The sequence below is a fragment of the Hemiscyllium ocellatum genome, chromosome 9 (genome assembly GCF_020745735.1).
Source record: "Hemiscyllium ocellatum isolate sHemOce1 chromosome 9, sHemOce1.pat.X.cur, whole genome shotgun sequence".
In the NCBI taxonomy this organism is placed as follows: Eukaryota; Metazoa; Chordata; class Chondrichthyes; order Orectolobiformes; family Hemiscylliidae; genus Hemiscyllium; species Hemiscyllium ocellatum.
The window spans coordinates 71,124,172-71,140,255 of NC_083409.1; the positions used below are offsets into that span (position 1 = coordinate 71,124,172).

At 38.4% G+C, this 16,084-nt stretch overlaps 1 protein-coding gene across 4 annotated transcripts in view; it reads left to right on the forward strand.

The window, feature by feature from the left end:
* The window catches only part of elavl4 (ELAV like neuron-specific RNA binding protein 4), a 107,472-nt gene that overhangs the window by 23,703 nt on the left and 67,685 nt on the right, over positions 1 to 16,084 (forward strand). For all 4 annotated transcript variants that reach the window (XM_060829820.1, XM_060829818.1, XM_060829819.1 and 1 more), the window contains one exon: positions 15,288 to 15,391. In XM_060829820.1, coding sequence (XP_060685803.1) covers positions 15,288 to 15,391 — 104 coding nt within the window. The remainder of the gene's footprint in view (positions 1 to 15,287; positions 15,392 to 16,084) is intronic.

Here is a 16,084-nt window from a genome sequence, read left to right on the forward strand (position 1 = left end):
GTTGCACCCGACCCAGTACATTGGTGAAGGTCACTGGCACTGACCTTCACAACTACCTTGCTCTAGATTGGATAAGTTTAATGGATGACCCTCCTGATACCATCTTCAGGGAAGAAGACCTCCCTTCTCTGCATTACTCCATTCAGCAAGACCTGGAAGATGGCAGCCCTAAAATGCAGGGTGAGCTTGTGCTCCTTGGGTGGCACCTTCAGTGGGATTGAGCAACCAGCACAAGCTGAGTAGAAGTTCCTGGCTTGCAGCGAATGAAGTGGTCTCAAGCTGACTTTTTAAATATGATGTCAATCGATAATCTTATAAGATGTGCCAATAGCAAGAGCTTCCAGCTTGTTTGCCCCATATGATTTACTAAGTTTCATGCACAACATCTCAATACATAGAGGATGAGGTGTGAAACACATAATTGCATGATAATTTGCAATAGGCCATGATGGTAATGACAACCTTTAATTCACTGGCCACCATGCTTTAACTCCAAAATGGAAAGTTGTGGTTTAGTAACTAGTAAAATAGTTGGACCTATAACAGTTTGGAAATCCAATTCTTGCTGGAGGTGGTATTTGACTAAGCTTCGGCATTTACATCTGCTTCCAGGTTTTTTTAGCCAGAATGGTAGGTGGGAGAATGCATTGCATCTGTGAAAAAAAAATCCCTTATCAAGGGGATCCAGGATAGAACAGAAAGATTCAACTGGACATGGATTCCTGAAGCTACAGAAACTAGAGAAATAGCAAGAGGTTTGATAAGGCTGTTCCCCATCTCTGCTAAATGTCTTTCATTCTTACCTGGAAATCTTAGTAGATGACTGCATTGAAATGATCTCTGCCAAAGACAGGAGAAAGAGAACAGCTTCTCATACCAAGCAGGCATGTATGGAAGAGCTCAGGAGTTCACTTGCAGGAATGTTGTCTCTGCAATCTGGAGACAGTGCCCCAAAAGGATCAAGAACATCACAGGACAGAAAAGATGGTTAGCATAGTGCCAAGTTCCATATTTTAACTTCTTCAGTATTCCCTGTACAGCCCTCAAAGCAATGTTGCATCTCCATTCATTTTTACTTTTGTACTCAACTTGTCACCCTCCTTTAGGCAACTAATACTCCCATTCATCATAATTTCTCAGAGTCACTGTCCACAAATATTGCCCTTCCTCTTGCTGCTAGAAAGGCCAGAGGTACTAGTGCTCAGACATAAACAAGTAAATGGACTTTTTCAGGCTGGCAGGTGTCACAAAGCTAGTCCCTTTCTTTCTGAAAGCTGTTCCTTGGCTCAAGAGGAAGAGTTCCAGCTCTTGATTTTTTCAGGGAGGCAATAAACCAGGCCGGGCTCTGATCAGTCTGGTTTGGTACAGAGATGAAAACGATTTTGAGAGGCCTTTTGTTTACATGTAAACAGATAAGATTTCAGGACAAAGTGGTCATGTTTTAGAGCTGAGCAGTTTTAGATTAGTCTTGAGCTGGTGAGAAGTTCAATGGGGAGTTGTGTAGAAACTCTTTCTCTCTTTTTCTGCCTGACAGAGCTTCCAATACCTCCTCATTTCCTATGTCAAACTATGCAAGGTCCTCACAGTCCATTTACCTGAATTCCATACCTATGTTCTCCATTTTCAGAGTGAAAGCCAAAAAGAAGTATTTATTCAACATCTTTCCAATATCTTGCAGCTTCACACACAGGTGCCATCTTGGTCCCTACTCTTTCCCATTTTAACCTCTTCCCTTTAGTGTATTTATAAAATATCTTCAGATTCTCCCTAATCATGTTTGCAAGTCTATTGTCATGCCCTTTTTTTGCTCTTCTAATTCGCCCTCCGGCATTTCCTGTTTTGTTCTTGGGCTACAACTGAATTGCTCCCTTTGGTCTTGCTAAAAGCCCTATTCTTCTTTATCCAATCTTGAATTGTCCTATATATCCAAGGTTCTACATTTCCCTCTATAGGGTACAAGTTGGGTCTGTACTCTCGCTTGCTCCTTTTTGATTGGCCCCCATTACTCTGCTGTAAACTTGCAAGGAAAAGTTCCCAGTCTACTGTGGCCAGATCGTGCTTTATTTTAATAAAATCTGCCTTCCCCCTATCCAAAGGTATCTTTTCCCTTGTCCAGAACAAATTTGAACCGTATAGTTTTGTAGTCATTATTGCTTAATTGTTTCCCCACTGCCACATCAAACATTTGTCTGGCTTCTTTCTCCAGAACCAGATCCATCACTGCACTGACTCTTGTTGGACCTTCTATGTATTGATGAAAAAAAAACTGCCATGAATACATTTCAAGAAATACATTTCATCCTTTCTAAACTCTTAATACAACGACAATCCCAATATGTGTTGGGAAAGTTGAAATCCCCTAATATAATGATCAGATTATTACTCTTACACACCACTGTGAACTGTCTACATTCTTGCTCCTTTATTTCCTGACTCTTTTGGGGGCTCCTAGTAAAGTTGCTCCCTTAACATTCTTAAGTTCTACCCACAGTTTGAGAACCCTTGCAAGATATCATCTCTCTTTATGCAATAATTGACTCCTTAAATAATAGCACTGCACAACCACTTTTTCACATCCTTCTTTATCTCACGTAACAATCCTATATCCTCGTATGGTGCTGGGACCTCAACTTTTTCAAAATTTAAACGAACGACTTGTTGGTAGCACAAAGATAGGGAAGAAAGTGAGCCTTGAAGAGGACATGTAAGCCGACAAAGGGATATAGATTAAGTGAGTGGATGAAAATCTGGCAAATGGAATACAATATGGGAAAATATAAAATTGTCCATTTTTGTGGAAAGAATAAAAAGGAAGCTCATTATTTAAATGTTGAGAGGTTGGAGAGCTCTGAAATGCAGAAAGATTAGTGTATCCTGGAATGTAAATCATGGACAGTTTGTATGCAGGTACAGCAAGTAATCAGGAAAGCTAGTGGAATGTTATGTTATATTGTGAGATGAAGTCAATGCAAGAAGATAGATGCTATGCTTCTGTTACACAGGACACTGGTGAGACTACTTTCAGAGTAGTGTGCATAGTACTGGTCAGCATACTTAAAGGAAGTTTGTTAACGTACTGGTAGCACTTCTGAAGAGGTTTAGTTGACTAATACCTGGAATGAGCAGATTGCCTTATGAGGAAAAACTGGAGAGGCTAAACCTCTAACATCTGAATTTTAAATGAGTCAGAGATGACAATTGAAGCATAAGATCCTGAGGGACATTGATCAATTGCATGTGGAAATGATTTCCCTCTTCTAGGAAAATCTAGAACTAGAGTCATAGAGATGTCCAGCATGGAAACAGAACCTTCGGTCCAATCCGTCCATGCTGACCAGATATCCCAACTCAATGTAGTCCTACCTGCCAGTGCCTGACCCATATCCCTCCAAACCCTTCCTATTCATATACCCATCCAAATGGCTTTTAAATGTTGCAATTGTACCAGTCCCCACCACTTCCTCTGGCAATGGCTCATAGTTTAAAAATAAAAAGTTACTAATGATGACAGATGAAGAAAATACTTTTCTCACAAAGGGTTGTTAATCTTAGGAATTCCCTTCCTCAAAAGGCAGTAGAATCACAATCCTTTAATATTTTTAAGCAGAAGTAGAGACAGATTCTTGATTACCAAGGGGTTGAAAGATTATTCAATGCAGGATTGCAGAGTTGAGATTAAAATCCAATCAGCCATAACCTTCTTAAATGGCAGAGCAGACTTTTTTTTGAAGGGCCAAGTGGCCCACTCTTGCTCCTGGTTAATGTGCTCATATATTGAGAGCTAATCCTCTGTATCACTGTTAGGGATACAGTTCTAAGGAGATGAAGCCCTATCAAATGTGTGTAAACTTTACCTGCTACTGGCCTCCCTCAGCTAACAAATCAGGAATAAAAATCAAGACTAAAATTGTTTGCAACCATCTTCAGTCAGAAGTGCAAAATATGAGTTCATCTAGGTCTCCTCTTGAGATCCCCATCCCAGATAGCAGTCTTCAGCCAATTCACTTCACTCCATGTGATAGCAAGGAATATATTGAAAATGAAGGGCTCTGACATCAATCCAGCTATCGTATTTGAAGATTGTGCTCCAGTACTGGCAGCATACCTTTCTAACCTCTTCTAGTATAACACTGTTGTCACCTTGACAGTGTGGAATATAATCAATTTGTGTTCTGTTCACAAAAAGCAGGCCATTTTCCACCTCATCAATCTTTTTCCAATCATCAATAAAGTGATGGGAAGTGCTATCTTACTCAACAATACCATGCTCACCAATGTTCAGTAAATGTACTTGGGAAATTAATGGAACTGAACACTGACAGTACCCTGCACCTGATGAGACACATCATGGATGTTAAAAGAAGTAGTTACAGATGTAGTAGATGCACAGGTAAACTTCTAAGAAAGTACTATAGCCAAGTTTGAGAACGGCACAAAAATAAGTGCAAGGCATGTAATGAGAATGACATAAAGAAATATAGACAGAATATGAGTGTAGACAAAGATTTAACATCTGGAATACAGTGTGGAAAATGTAAGGTTATGAACTTTGGCAGAAAGAATAGAAAATACTGAATATTATTTAAATTGAGAAAGACTTGCAGAAAACTACAATACAGAGGGATTTGGATGTTCCTGCATATATCACTAAAAGGTAACAACACAACTTCAGATAATAAGGACGGCAAATAGAATGTTGGCCTTTATTTCAAATAAAGTGAAGTATGTAACAATACTATGGCTTTAACACGTGCAATTTAAGTAAACCTTTTTGAAGAGTGGTTTTAAGACAGAGGTAAACAGCTTGTTTGTTTTTTAAGTTGGAACAATAGAAGCAACCTGAATGGGTAGGGTGAGCTCCCACAGAACCAGGGATTTTAGTTTTAGGTTTTCAACTGTAGCTGTTGCTCAATCTTGAAGCTAGGTGGAAGCTTGCAGTGCATCTCTTCCTGCTACTCCCTCTCTGAGTTTTCTCTTGATGTTTTTCTTCCTGGACTGGAGAATTGCCTGTGAGACAATCTATTTTTCTGAGCTTGTCTTTTGCAAGGGTGTGTTTATAAGATGATATGATATTGGAATAGTTACTGTTTAGTAATAAAATATCCTATTATTCTGCTAAGTTTTCCAGGTTATTCCAATTTCTTATTTCTTTTCTTGTATTTTAACTATGGTTTATGAATAAAGTGTGTTTTGCTTCAAATCTGGTATTTGACTAATGGAATTGCATCTGGATTGCAACACCTGGTGCTTGCCTTTAAAATAGGAAAACGTTTTGAGCCTAGGCTATCTTCTTAATATATTTTGAGGGCAGTTTGGTCTGGTCCAGAACAAGTATAATGATAGGGAAGTCTAGTACGAGTTAGACTAAACCTGGCTTACTGTGAACAATTGCAGGACTTATCCAAGGAAAGATACACTGGCATTGGAGGCAGTCCTAAGAAGGTTAACTAGATTGATCCCAGTTCTGGAACAACTATCTTATGAGGGAAGTTTAAGTAGGTTGGACCTGTGTTCATTGGAGTTTGAACATCTAAGATTTTTAGCGGGCTTGACAAGGTAGATGCGGAAAGGTTGTTTCCCTTTGTATAGGAGAGTCTTGGACCAGAGGGCATAGTCACAGATTAAGGGACCAACTGTTATGTTTTATCATTTGTGGGTTGTGGGCATTACTTGCTGGCCAGCATTTGTTGGCCATCCCTAGTTGCCTTTAAGAAGGTGGTGGTGAGTTGCTGTTTTGAATGGCTGCAGTACATGTGCTGTAGGTAGACCTACCATGCCATTAAGGAAGGAATTCCAGGATTTTGACCCAGTGACAATGAAGTGGAGCAAAGGTATATTCCCAAAATAGGGATGGTGAGTGGCTGGGAAGAGAACTTGTAGATGGTGGTATACCCATGTACCTATTTCCCTTGTCCTTCTAAATGTTTAGAAGATCTAAGGATGTTTGGTGAATTATTTCATTGCATTTTGTAGATTGTACACACTGCTACTGAGTGTCAATAGTGGAGTGACTCAATGTTTGTGGATGTGATGCCAGTCAAGCAAGCTGCTTTATCCTGATTTGGAGATGCCGGTGTTGGACTGGGGTGTACAAAGTTAAAAATCACACAACACCAGGTTATAGTCCAACAGGTTTAATTGGAAGCACACTAGCTTTCGGAGCGAAAGCTAGTGTGCTTCCAATTAAACCTGTTGGACTATAACCTGGTGTTGTGTGACTTTTAACTTTGTTTTATCCTGAATGGTGTCTGGCTTCTTGAATGTTGTTGAAGGTGCACTCATCCAAGGAAGTGGGGATTTAGATAGATGAGGAGGAAGTTCTTTTTTCAGAGGTAGTGAATCCAAATCTTTAATACAGAGTACTCTATAGTCTGGGTCATTAAGTATATTCAAGGCTGAGATAGATTAGGCTTTTAGCAAGAATGGAATCAAGGGTTGTGGACAAATGTAAGAAGGTGAAGTTGAGGATTATCAGATCAACTATAATTGCAACAAGTGGTGGAGCAGACTGTGGGCTGATGGCATACTTCTGCTCCGACATCTTAGTGTCTTGAATTCTTTCATAATCGCCCAGCTCTGAATATCATCACAGCCTTGGCCTAACATGAACAGAATTGCTGAATTCAAGAGAGTAACACGTCTTAATGTCAAAGTAGTATTTGACAATGTGGCATAAAGGAGTCTTGGCAAGATGCTGCACTGATTGGAGCCCTACCCAGCACAAAGAAATATTGTTGTGATTGTTGAAGGTTGCTTACCTCAATTAAAGGACATTATTGCACAAATTCCTTAGCAGGATAGTGTCCAAGGAGAAAGTGAGGTCTGCAGATGCTGGAGATCAGAGCTGAAAATGTGTTGCTGGAAAAACGCAGCAGGTCAGGCTGAATCCAAGGAACAGGAGATTCGACGTTTCGGGCATAAGCTCTTCTTCAGGAAGTGTCCAAGGCCCAACCATCTTCAGCTTTACCAACAATGAGCATCATAAGTACTGAGAAGGAAATGTTCACTACTACTCTCAACTTGACTGATACTAAACTACTTCATGCACATATTCAGGAAAACTGAGACAACACCCAGGATTGTGCTGATAAGTCCAACAACATTCATGTCTCACACCTGCCTTATAATAATCAACACCAACCAGCTTGGAAGTTCCAGCTGGAAATGTGAAACTTCGTACTAATATAAAAATACAGATGCAAATTGGTAATTCAGTTGTGATTGCCATCTTCAGAATATCCAGGCCTTTAAGATTTGCTATCATTAATTATTGGTTACACTCATCAGGGATAAAGGTTGAGAAAGAATTCCTAGCTCATTACGTCTAATCTATTCATCTTACCATTATTTAATAGTCTTCCAAATCTTGACAATGTTCTGTTACAGTAAAAAGTGAGGTCTGCAGATGTTGGAGATCAGAGCTGAAAATGTGTTGCTGGTTAAAGCACAGCAGGTTAGGCAGCATCCAAGGAACAGGAAATTCGACGTTTCGGGCCAGACCCCTTCATCAGGAATGAGGAAAGTGTGTCCAGCAGGCTAAGATAAAAGGTAGGGAGGAGGGACTTGGGGAAGGGGCTCAGCCGCAAGGGATGAACTCGGATTTCTCCAGTTTCCTCATTTCCCCTCCCCCCACCTTGTCTCAGTCGATTCCCTTGAACTCAGCACCGCCCTCCTAACCTGCAATCCTCTTCCTGACCTTTCCGCCCCCACTCCACTCCGGCCTATCACCCTCACCTTGACCTTCTTCCACCTATCACATCTCCATCGCCGCTCCCCAAGTCCCTCCTCCCTACCTTTTATCTTAGCCTGCTGGACACACTTTCCTCATTCCTGATGAAGGGCTCTGGCCCGAAACGTCGAATTTGCTGTTCCTTGGATGCTGCCTAACCTCCTGTGCTTTAACCAGCAACATATTTTCAGCAATGTTCTGTTACATAAAGCATTATGCAGATTTTGCATCCTACTCAGTTATAATATATTTGAAATCATGGCTTTTGTGCTATTAAGTGATATAGGTTTTCTGTTTCATTGGGCTACTTACTTAATTATATAGAATTGTGTGGTTAAAGCCAGTGTGTTTTCCATTGTGTACATTTATTCTCCTGAAATACTGCATGCACTTGCTTGAAGATGGTGCTTGTACATAACAAATTCATACTTCTGTAATTTCACCTACATAACAAAGGTAAAGGGTTTGGAGGGGGCTGCTAAAGAAGCCTTAGTTAATGCAATGTATTTTGCAGCTAATTAACACTGCAGTCATTGCATGCCATTAAGCCCATTGTGCTAGTACTGAGACTTTGAAAGAGTAGCCCAATTAGTTCTGTTTCTCAATCTCTACAGCCTTGCAATTTTTCCCTTTTCAAGTTCCTATTGCAATTTTTTTTTGAATCTGCTTCCATATTCCTTTTTTAAAAAATGCATTTCAGATCACAAGAACGGTGTGTAAAGTTCTCATCTTGAGTTCTTTGGTGTAGGAAATCGCTGTTTACATTGATGGATAAATGTAAAATCAAGGAGACTGCTGTGTCTTTGATATTTTTGAGCCTCTGCAATGTGGTTTCAGCTGCCCACAGGCAAGGGTGAACATTTTATCATACTGACTTATACCTTGTTACTGGAAGCTTTAGTAACCCATGCTGGACTATTCACTGCAGGATACCTAATCTCTGGTCTGGTCTTGTTGCCAAACAATAATGTGACTGTTCCTGTTGAGATTCTGGTCACGCCCACATGTAGTTGATTTGGAATTTAGATTAGATTCCTTACAGTGTGGAAACAGGCCCTTCGGCCCATCAAGTCCACACCGACCCTCCGAAGAGCAACCCACCCAGACCCATTCCCCTATATTTGCCCCAACTAATGTACCTCACACTATGGAAAATTTAGCATGGCCAATTCACCTAAGCTGCACACCTTTGGACTGTGGGAAGAAACCGGACCACCTGGAGGAAACCCAGGCAGACACGGGGAGAATGTGCAAATTCCACACAGACAGTTGCCCGAGGTGGGGATTGAGTCTAGGATCCTGGCACTGTGAGGCAGCAGTGCTAACCACTGAGTCGCCGTGCCGCCCCATGATAGTCATTATTTAGTACTAATGTGGAGTGAATGTTACTTGCCGTTTATCTACCCAGGTCTTACTGCATGTGAATGTGGATTGCTTCACTACGCACAATATTGCCAAACCTTTAGAGGCTGAACAAGGATACCGATAAACTAAGGGAAAAGCACCATTATGATGGCATACTATTACCAGGGATGTTTCCCACGGAAGGCAGGAATGTGGTTCGGCAAGCTGCACAATGGAGGAAGTCAGCCATTTTCCATAACTTAGGTCCCAACTTGGACAACTTCCCATATTGCAGGGTCCATAATAATTGAGGTGTCCTGCCCCAAAGAGGGTGATAGAAGTGTCAAAGGATAATGATCCACACAGAAAAGGTTTTAATTTTTGTTTTAATTGTTCGCTGGAGATGGGCATCACTGGCATGGCCAGCATATATTACCTATCCCTGTTTGTCCAAAGATTAGTTAAGAGTCATCCACATTGCTGTGGGTCTGAGCAGGTTTCCTTCCCTAAAGAACATTGGTGAACCAAGTGAGCTTAGTACAACAATTGTTGATGGTTATATGCTTGCCATTAGGCTATCTTACGATTCCAGTATTTTTTCATATTGAATTCAGATTTCAACATCCTCCATGGTGGTTTTTAAACCTATGTCCCCAGAACATTAGCCTGGAGTTGTGGATTACTAGTATCGTAACATTACCATTCAAACACTACATCTCCTAGTTTTCCTTTGATCCACCAACCCTCTAAAATAATTATCTTTATCCACCTTGATGTTGATGTGCATTCACATTCTTTAATTTGCCAAGGTTCTAAACCACCAACCCTTTAATTAGACTGACAGCCTATTTTCCTTAATAGATGAGCAATTCTGGAGGCAGCTAATTCGTCCACCTCCAGGAAATTACATCCACTGTACTTGCTTCCAGCAGTGCAGTCTTAAGATCTTCAACTAATCCCAACAATGGGGTCCAAAACACCTTGGGAAAATCCTGACTGTTTTCTGAAGAATTAGCCACATGTAAAAGGAAACATCAATAATCTGAAACAACTCTTGCCACATATACATTTTTTTAACTAATTCAACATGGGCATAAAATTCTAATTTCACATGCAAGTACATGCATTAGGTAAATGATCAAAATGTCTGGGTACTGAAGAACTGCACTGTATTCTTTTTGTCCTTTGAATTAAGGAAACAGTCCTTTTCCATATGTGGACTATTTTTGCACTCAATGGCAATGAAATTTTCAATCCTAATGATAGTTGGAATGTCTTAACATAAGGTATATTCCTATAGAAAATTCTTGAGGTAATCAAAGCTCATTGAGTTTCTGATGGGGTATAACATGCATTTGTATCATTCTTAGAAAGGAATGCTACATTTAATTATGATATCGAAGGTTAAAAAAAACTATTTAGAAATAGTAAAGCAGTCATTTGCAACTATGATTGGTTACACCTTTTAATACTGATCCAAAGTCCTGAATCCAGCAATGGCAAATTTTAAAATTGAATAAAATAAATCTGTTAATTTATGGGTTAGAATCAGGATAAGATGATTTTGAAAATAGCTAAATTGTTGCAAGACAATTCTGGAAAGGCGAATAATGTAGCAGTGTTAGTATCAGTATATTACAAGACTTGTTTTTTAAATTCTCAGTCTGTTGATTTCCCAAACTAAATCTTGGATCCTAAACGATTACGATAGAAATCAGAAAGTGAATGTGCATCAGCCATCTCAATCTCAAATTCTTCCTGCTGATAACAAGTTAATTTTGAAGAAAGTTTGACTTAGGTGACTGAAGAGAAGTAAAGCAAATTGTAAAACTCTTGCAATTTTGAAATTAGGTTGTGAAATCTAGATATGTGTGTTATATTGAATTTTTAAAAAAATTATTATTGAAATTATTATAAACGTAAATTCCACCATGGAATAATGTATTTTAATATTAATTAATCTTAATTTTGCATATTTAATGGAATATCCTTTATTTACAAATATCCACTCATCAAAATAGTGGCATTTTCATTTTGACATTTTTTTTACAAGTTGCTCAGGTATGGGTTCTGTGGCATTGGCACACTTTGTAAATTGGCTGCTGAATTAATGGTACTCAAGATAATATCATAGAGTTGAAGCTCTTTGATTTGAAAGAAATAAAATTAGACTTTTGTATCTGTATTTTTATGGGCGCTATTTAAAGTTTAATATCTCTTTTTTTAAATATAGAATAGTGACTGAACACTGCCAATTCCAGTCTAAAAGGTCAACATAAAATGATACTTTAATTTTTTTTAAAGTTTCGAGATAGTTTATATAAGAACCTGTAAATTTGCCCTGTTTTACTTCCTGTTTCCTGTCTCCATGCATTTCAATGGTACTGACTACAGCTGATATAAAAAATACTGGTAGGTATGGAAAAATGTATTTTAAAGATGAAAACTATTTACAATCTGAGAGTAACAATGATTGCTTTTGAGTTTTCAAAATGAGTTCCCACATAATGAATATATGTGCATAATAACAAGCTGTGTGTTTCTTCAGAAGTTCATAAGATATAGGAGCAGAATTAGGAGTTCGGCCCATAAAGTCTGCTCTGCCATTTGATCATGCCTGATTGCCTCCTCAACCCCATTTTCCTGCCTTATCTCCCTAACTCTTCAACCCATTACCAATTTAAAAAATATATCTAACCCCTTTAATTTACTCACTGTCCATCCATCCACACTTTGGGATAGTGAATTCCACAGATTCACAACCCTGTGGAGAAATAATTTCTCCTCAATTCTGTTTTAAATTTGTGATCCCTTATCCTAAGATTATGTCTTCTCATCCTAGAATGCCTCACAAGAGGAAGCATCCAATCCATGTCTATTTTATCAACACCTTTTATCATTTTGAATACCTGAATTTGAGTTTTTTCAGATTAGATTCCCTACAGTGTGGAATCAGGCCCTTCAACCCAACAAGTCCACACCGACCCTTCAAAGACTAACTCACCCAGACCCATTTCCCTCTGACTAATGCACCTAACACTATGGCAGTTTAGCATGCATATGTTTGGAGGAAACTAGAGCACCCGGAGGAAACCCATGCAAATGCAGAGCGAATGTGCAAAGTCCACGCAGACAGTCATCCGAGGCTGGAATTGAACCTGGGACCCTGATGCTGTGAGGCAACAGTGCTAACCACTGGGCCACCGTGCCACCCCATTCCCCCTTATTCTTCTAAATTCCAGAGTGTATAGGCCTAAACTGTTTGATCTTTCTTTATATGACAAGCCCCTCATCTCTGGGATTAATCTAGTGAACCTCCTCTGAACTGCCTGCATTGCCACTATATCTTTCCTCAAATAAGAGGAATATAATCTATTACACAAATAGCGAAAATTGTTTTTTTAAAAATCCATACAGCTAACTTCAAAAAACAGCATTCCATTAATAAACCCAACAGCACAACAGTGTATGTCAACCCTTTGCTATTTTTTTCTCGTTTGAGCACTTCTTTATAGTGCTCAAACTGTGACTCATCAACCTTCTGTTAAACAGTGAAAAACCTTAACATAATGTAGATGAAGCACTACTTAAAGATGCTTTGGAACAAGCATAATAATTAAATTTGAAATTTATGTATATGTTATTTCAGTTACACATTATATCAGATTTATTTTTCAAGTCACACAAATCTAGAACTTCATGTATTAAATGATAGGCAACAATTTAGAAGAAAACTACCGAATTTTCAAAACTTCTTTCAATTTCCGCTTCTATTTCACAGATATCCAAAACATTTGATAAATAGATTGTGTTGTATTTAAAGTAACATGATGAACAAACTGATTCATGTAACATAAAATGTTTATATTGTTAATTCATGCAATTATATTAGTGTTTTTACCTTCTGAAACCATTACGCCATGAAAAACTGTCACAAGTTGTTTCACACAATCAGAACCATAATAGAAATATATATTAGACATAGCATTGTTAAATAAGATTTTTCTACAGCATGAGATTGATGTGACAATTAATGAATTCACTCATATGTTTTTACACTTTTTTTTTCCCTTTAAGTGGAGAAGGAGGGTATGGGGAGACGATAGAAATTTTGGTAAGATGTAGAATGCACTGTCTCAAAACGTATTGGTAGCAGACAAAATTTAAATTATCACATGGGAACTGTATATATAGTTGATCAGGAATCATTTGCAGAGCTCTGAGGCAATGGCATGAAAAAGGAGTTAAATGAGGAGCTCTTAGAAAGAGCCAGGCAACATTGACACATTGGGCCTAAGGGCTTTCTTTTGAGCTGGAACATTCTATCACTTTATTCACATCGAATAAAAAGGTATCGCAGTTCAGCACTAGATTGCATGGAAAAAATTGCAAAAAGGGAATAATATGTCACAGATAAAATATTTTAACCAAATAAGGCAATTTTGTTAGTAAATAAAGGCAAGAAATTTACCATGTGTAATCCTAATAAAACTAAAGGTTAGAATGAATTAATATTGTATCATTGGACATAGGAACAGAGTAGGCCATTGACTCATCGAGTCTGCTCAACCGTGAGATCAAAGTTGATCTGATAATCCTTAACTCCACTTCCCTGCCTTTGCCCATAATCCTTGATTCCCTGACTGTTTGAAAATCTGCCTATCTCAGTATTGAATATACATTAATGACCCAGCTTCCAGGCCCCTCTGCATTAAAGAATTCCACAGATTCACTGTCTTCTGAGGGAAGAAATTCCTCTTCATCTCTGCCTTAAATTGGTGAACCTTACTGTCGTACAATGCCATTTGGTCCTTAAGACTCCAACAGAGGGAAACAATCTCTTAGCATCTACCCTGTCAAGCCCCCTAAAAATCTTATTTGTTTCAATAAAATCTCCTCTCAACCTTCTGAACTACAAAGAGTAAAAGCCCAATCTACTCAACCTGTCCTCATAAGAAAATCTCTCAGTGCCCAGGATCAACTTAGTGAACCTTCTCAGACTACATCCGATGGTGAAATACCTTTCCTTCGACAAGGGAACCAAAACCGTTTGAGGTGAAGTCTAACTTGCAGTCTTCACAAATATAAGTTAGATTTCATGTATTAGTTTGATGTGAGATATACCATCAGATTCGATAAAGTTTTTCCTTTTATATATTACCATGTTACCAATGAGTTTTTTGTGGGCTGGGAAGTTTAGACTACAGCTATTTGTCTCAGGATTTAGTTTCATGTTAGCCATTTAGGACTGAAATGGGAAATTTCTTTACTCAGGGTGTCATTAATTTTCTGCCCCAAGGGGATATGGATACTTGATTGATAAGTGTTTCATGACTGAGAATAATAAATTTTTGTTCATGAAAGGACATAAGAATAGGGTGAAAAATGATGTAGAACTCAAGCTATGATCTTAGTAAGAAACCGAGAAGGCTCGAGGGCCGTATGGCCCACTCTTGTTCTTATTTCAATGTTCGTAAAAGTGGTTCTGTACTTAATTATCTTTTGGCCTTTTATGCTTCACCATCTGGTATACAGTAATTGGGGAATGCACATGCAGCAATCAGTTGTCCTACGTACATCAAAGGAACCTCATTTGCATGTAGTAATTAAACAGCAGCAGAAAGCCTTAGGAAATGTGATGATCAAGATTTGAGTCGTAGCAGAACAAATAGTGCAACACAACAATTTTAATTTTGTATCATTCCATTCCTACTAAAGGACTAAGATTTGGACCTATTCTATTCCACTTTCCTCTAGTGATGTTGTCATTTACGCAAACACTTTTTAAAAAATATTCAGTAATAAATAAATATGAAATTTAAATGTAGGAATGCTTAATGTTTTGAAATTTTAAAAGATTGATAATATTTTAATTTTAGTATTAATTAATTTTGAGTTGCATTGAAAATTTTCAGAAAATCACATTCAGTTTCATTTGATTTACTGAAATATTCTGTTACCAAACAAAGCTTAGACATTTGCATTCTCTATTAATATTGTCCTACAATATAGGGTTAGATGTTATTTGGTTGCATGAATTAGGAGGAAGTGGAATGGAGAGCGGGAGGAGGAAAGGCTTCATTTTCTTTGAAAAGAACCTGAAAATTACATCACTCTTTTCAGGGAGCATCAGTTGTTCCTTGTGAGTTGCATTATAGTGAAACACTACTTTTCAGAAACTAATATTTGTCCATCTATAATTCCTCTTAAACAGGGCAAAGTTTGGGATACGGTTTTGTGAACTATGTTGATCCAAAGGATGCAGAGAAAGCAATTAATACTTTAAATGGGCTTAGACTTCAGACCAAGACCATAAAGGTAAGCGGCATCCTATTTGCTTTTGAGCATTGGTTTGTAAGGTACATATTAAAAGTTTTTTCATGAAATAAAATATATGCCTTGTGCAATTGTTAAATCACATATCGTAGAATTCCCACAATATGGAAACAAGCCATAATGCCCAACATGTCTACACCGACCCTCTGAAGAGCATCCCAACCAGACCAATCCCCCTGCCCTTTTAACCCTGCATTTCCTGTGGCTAATACACCTAACCTACACATCCATTAACACTGGGGAATTTATCAAGGCCAATCCACCTAACATGCACATCTTTGAATTGTGGGAGGAAACCAGAGCACCCGGCAGGAAGCCACACAGATAAGGGGAGAACATGCAAACTCCACACAGACAGTCACTTAAGGGTTGAATTGAATCCGGGTCCCTAGCACTGAGATAGTAATGCTAACCGCTGAACCATTATGCCATTTGGACTTGTTATTTTGTAAACTGGCTGATATTAATTGAATTGCCTATTATGCTTTCAGTGTGAGTGAAAATTTGGAAAAATGTAAAACAAGCAGCTGAATCAATATTACCATTTTTTAACCTTAATACTGTCAAAATTACCCATCCGGCAGGCAGTTCACACTCTGAACAGTTGACTACAACCTTTCATCTCAAAATAAACTTTCTGATACCTCCATCAACAAATTTGAGACATCCAATCTT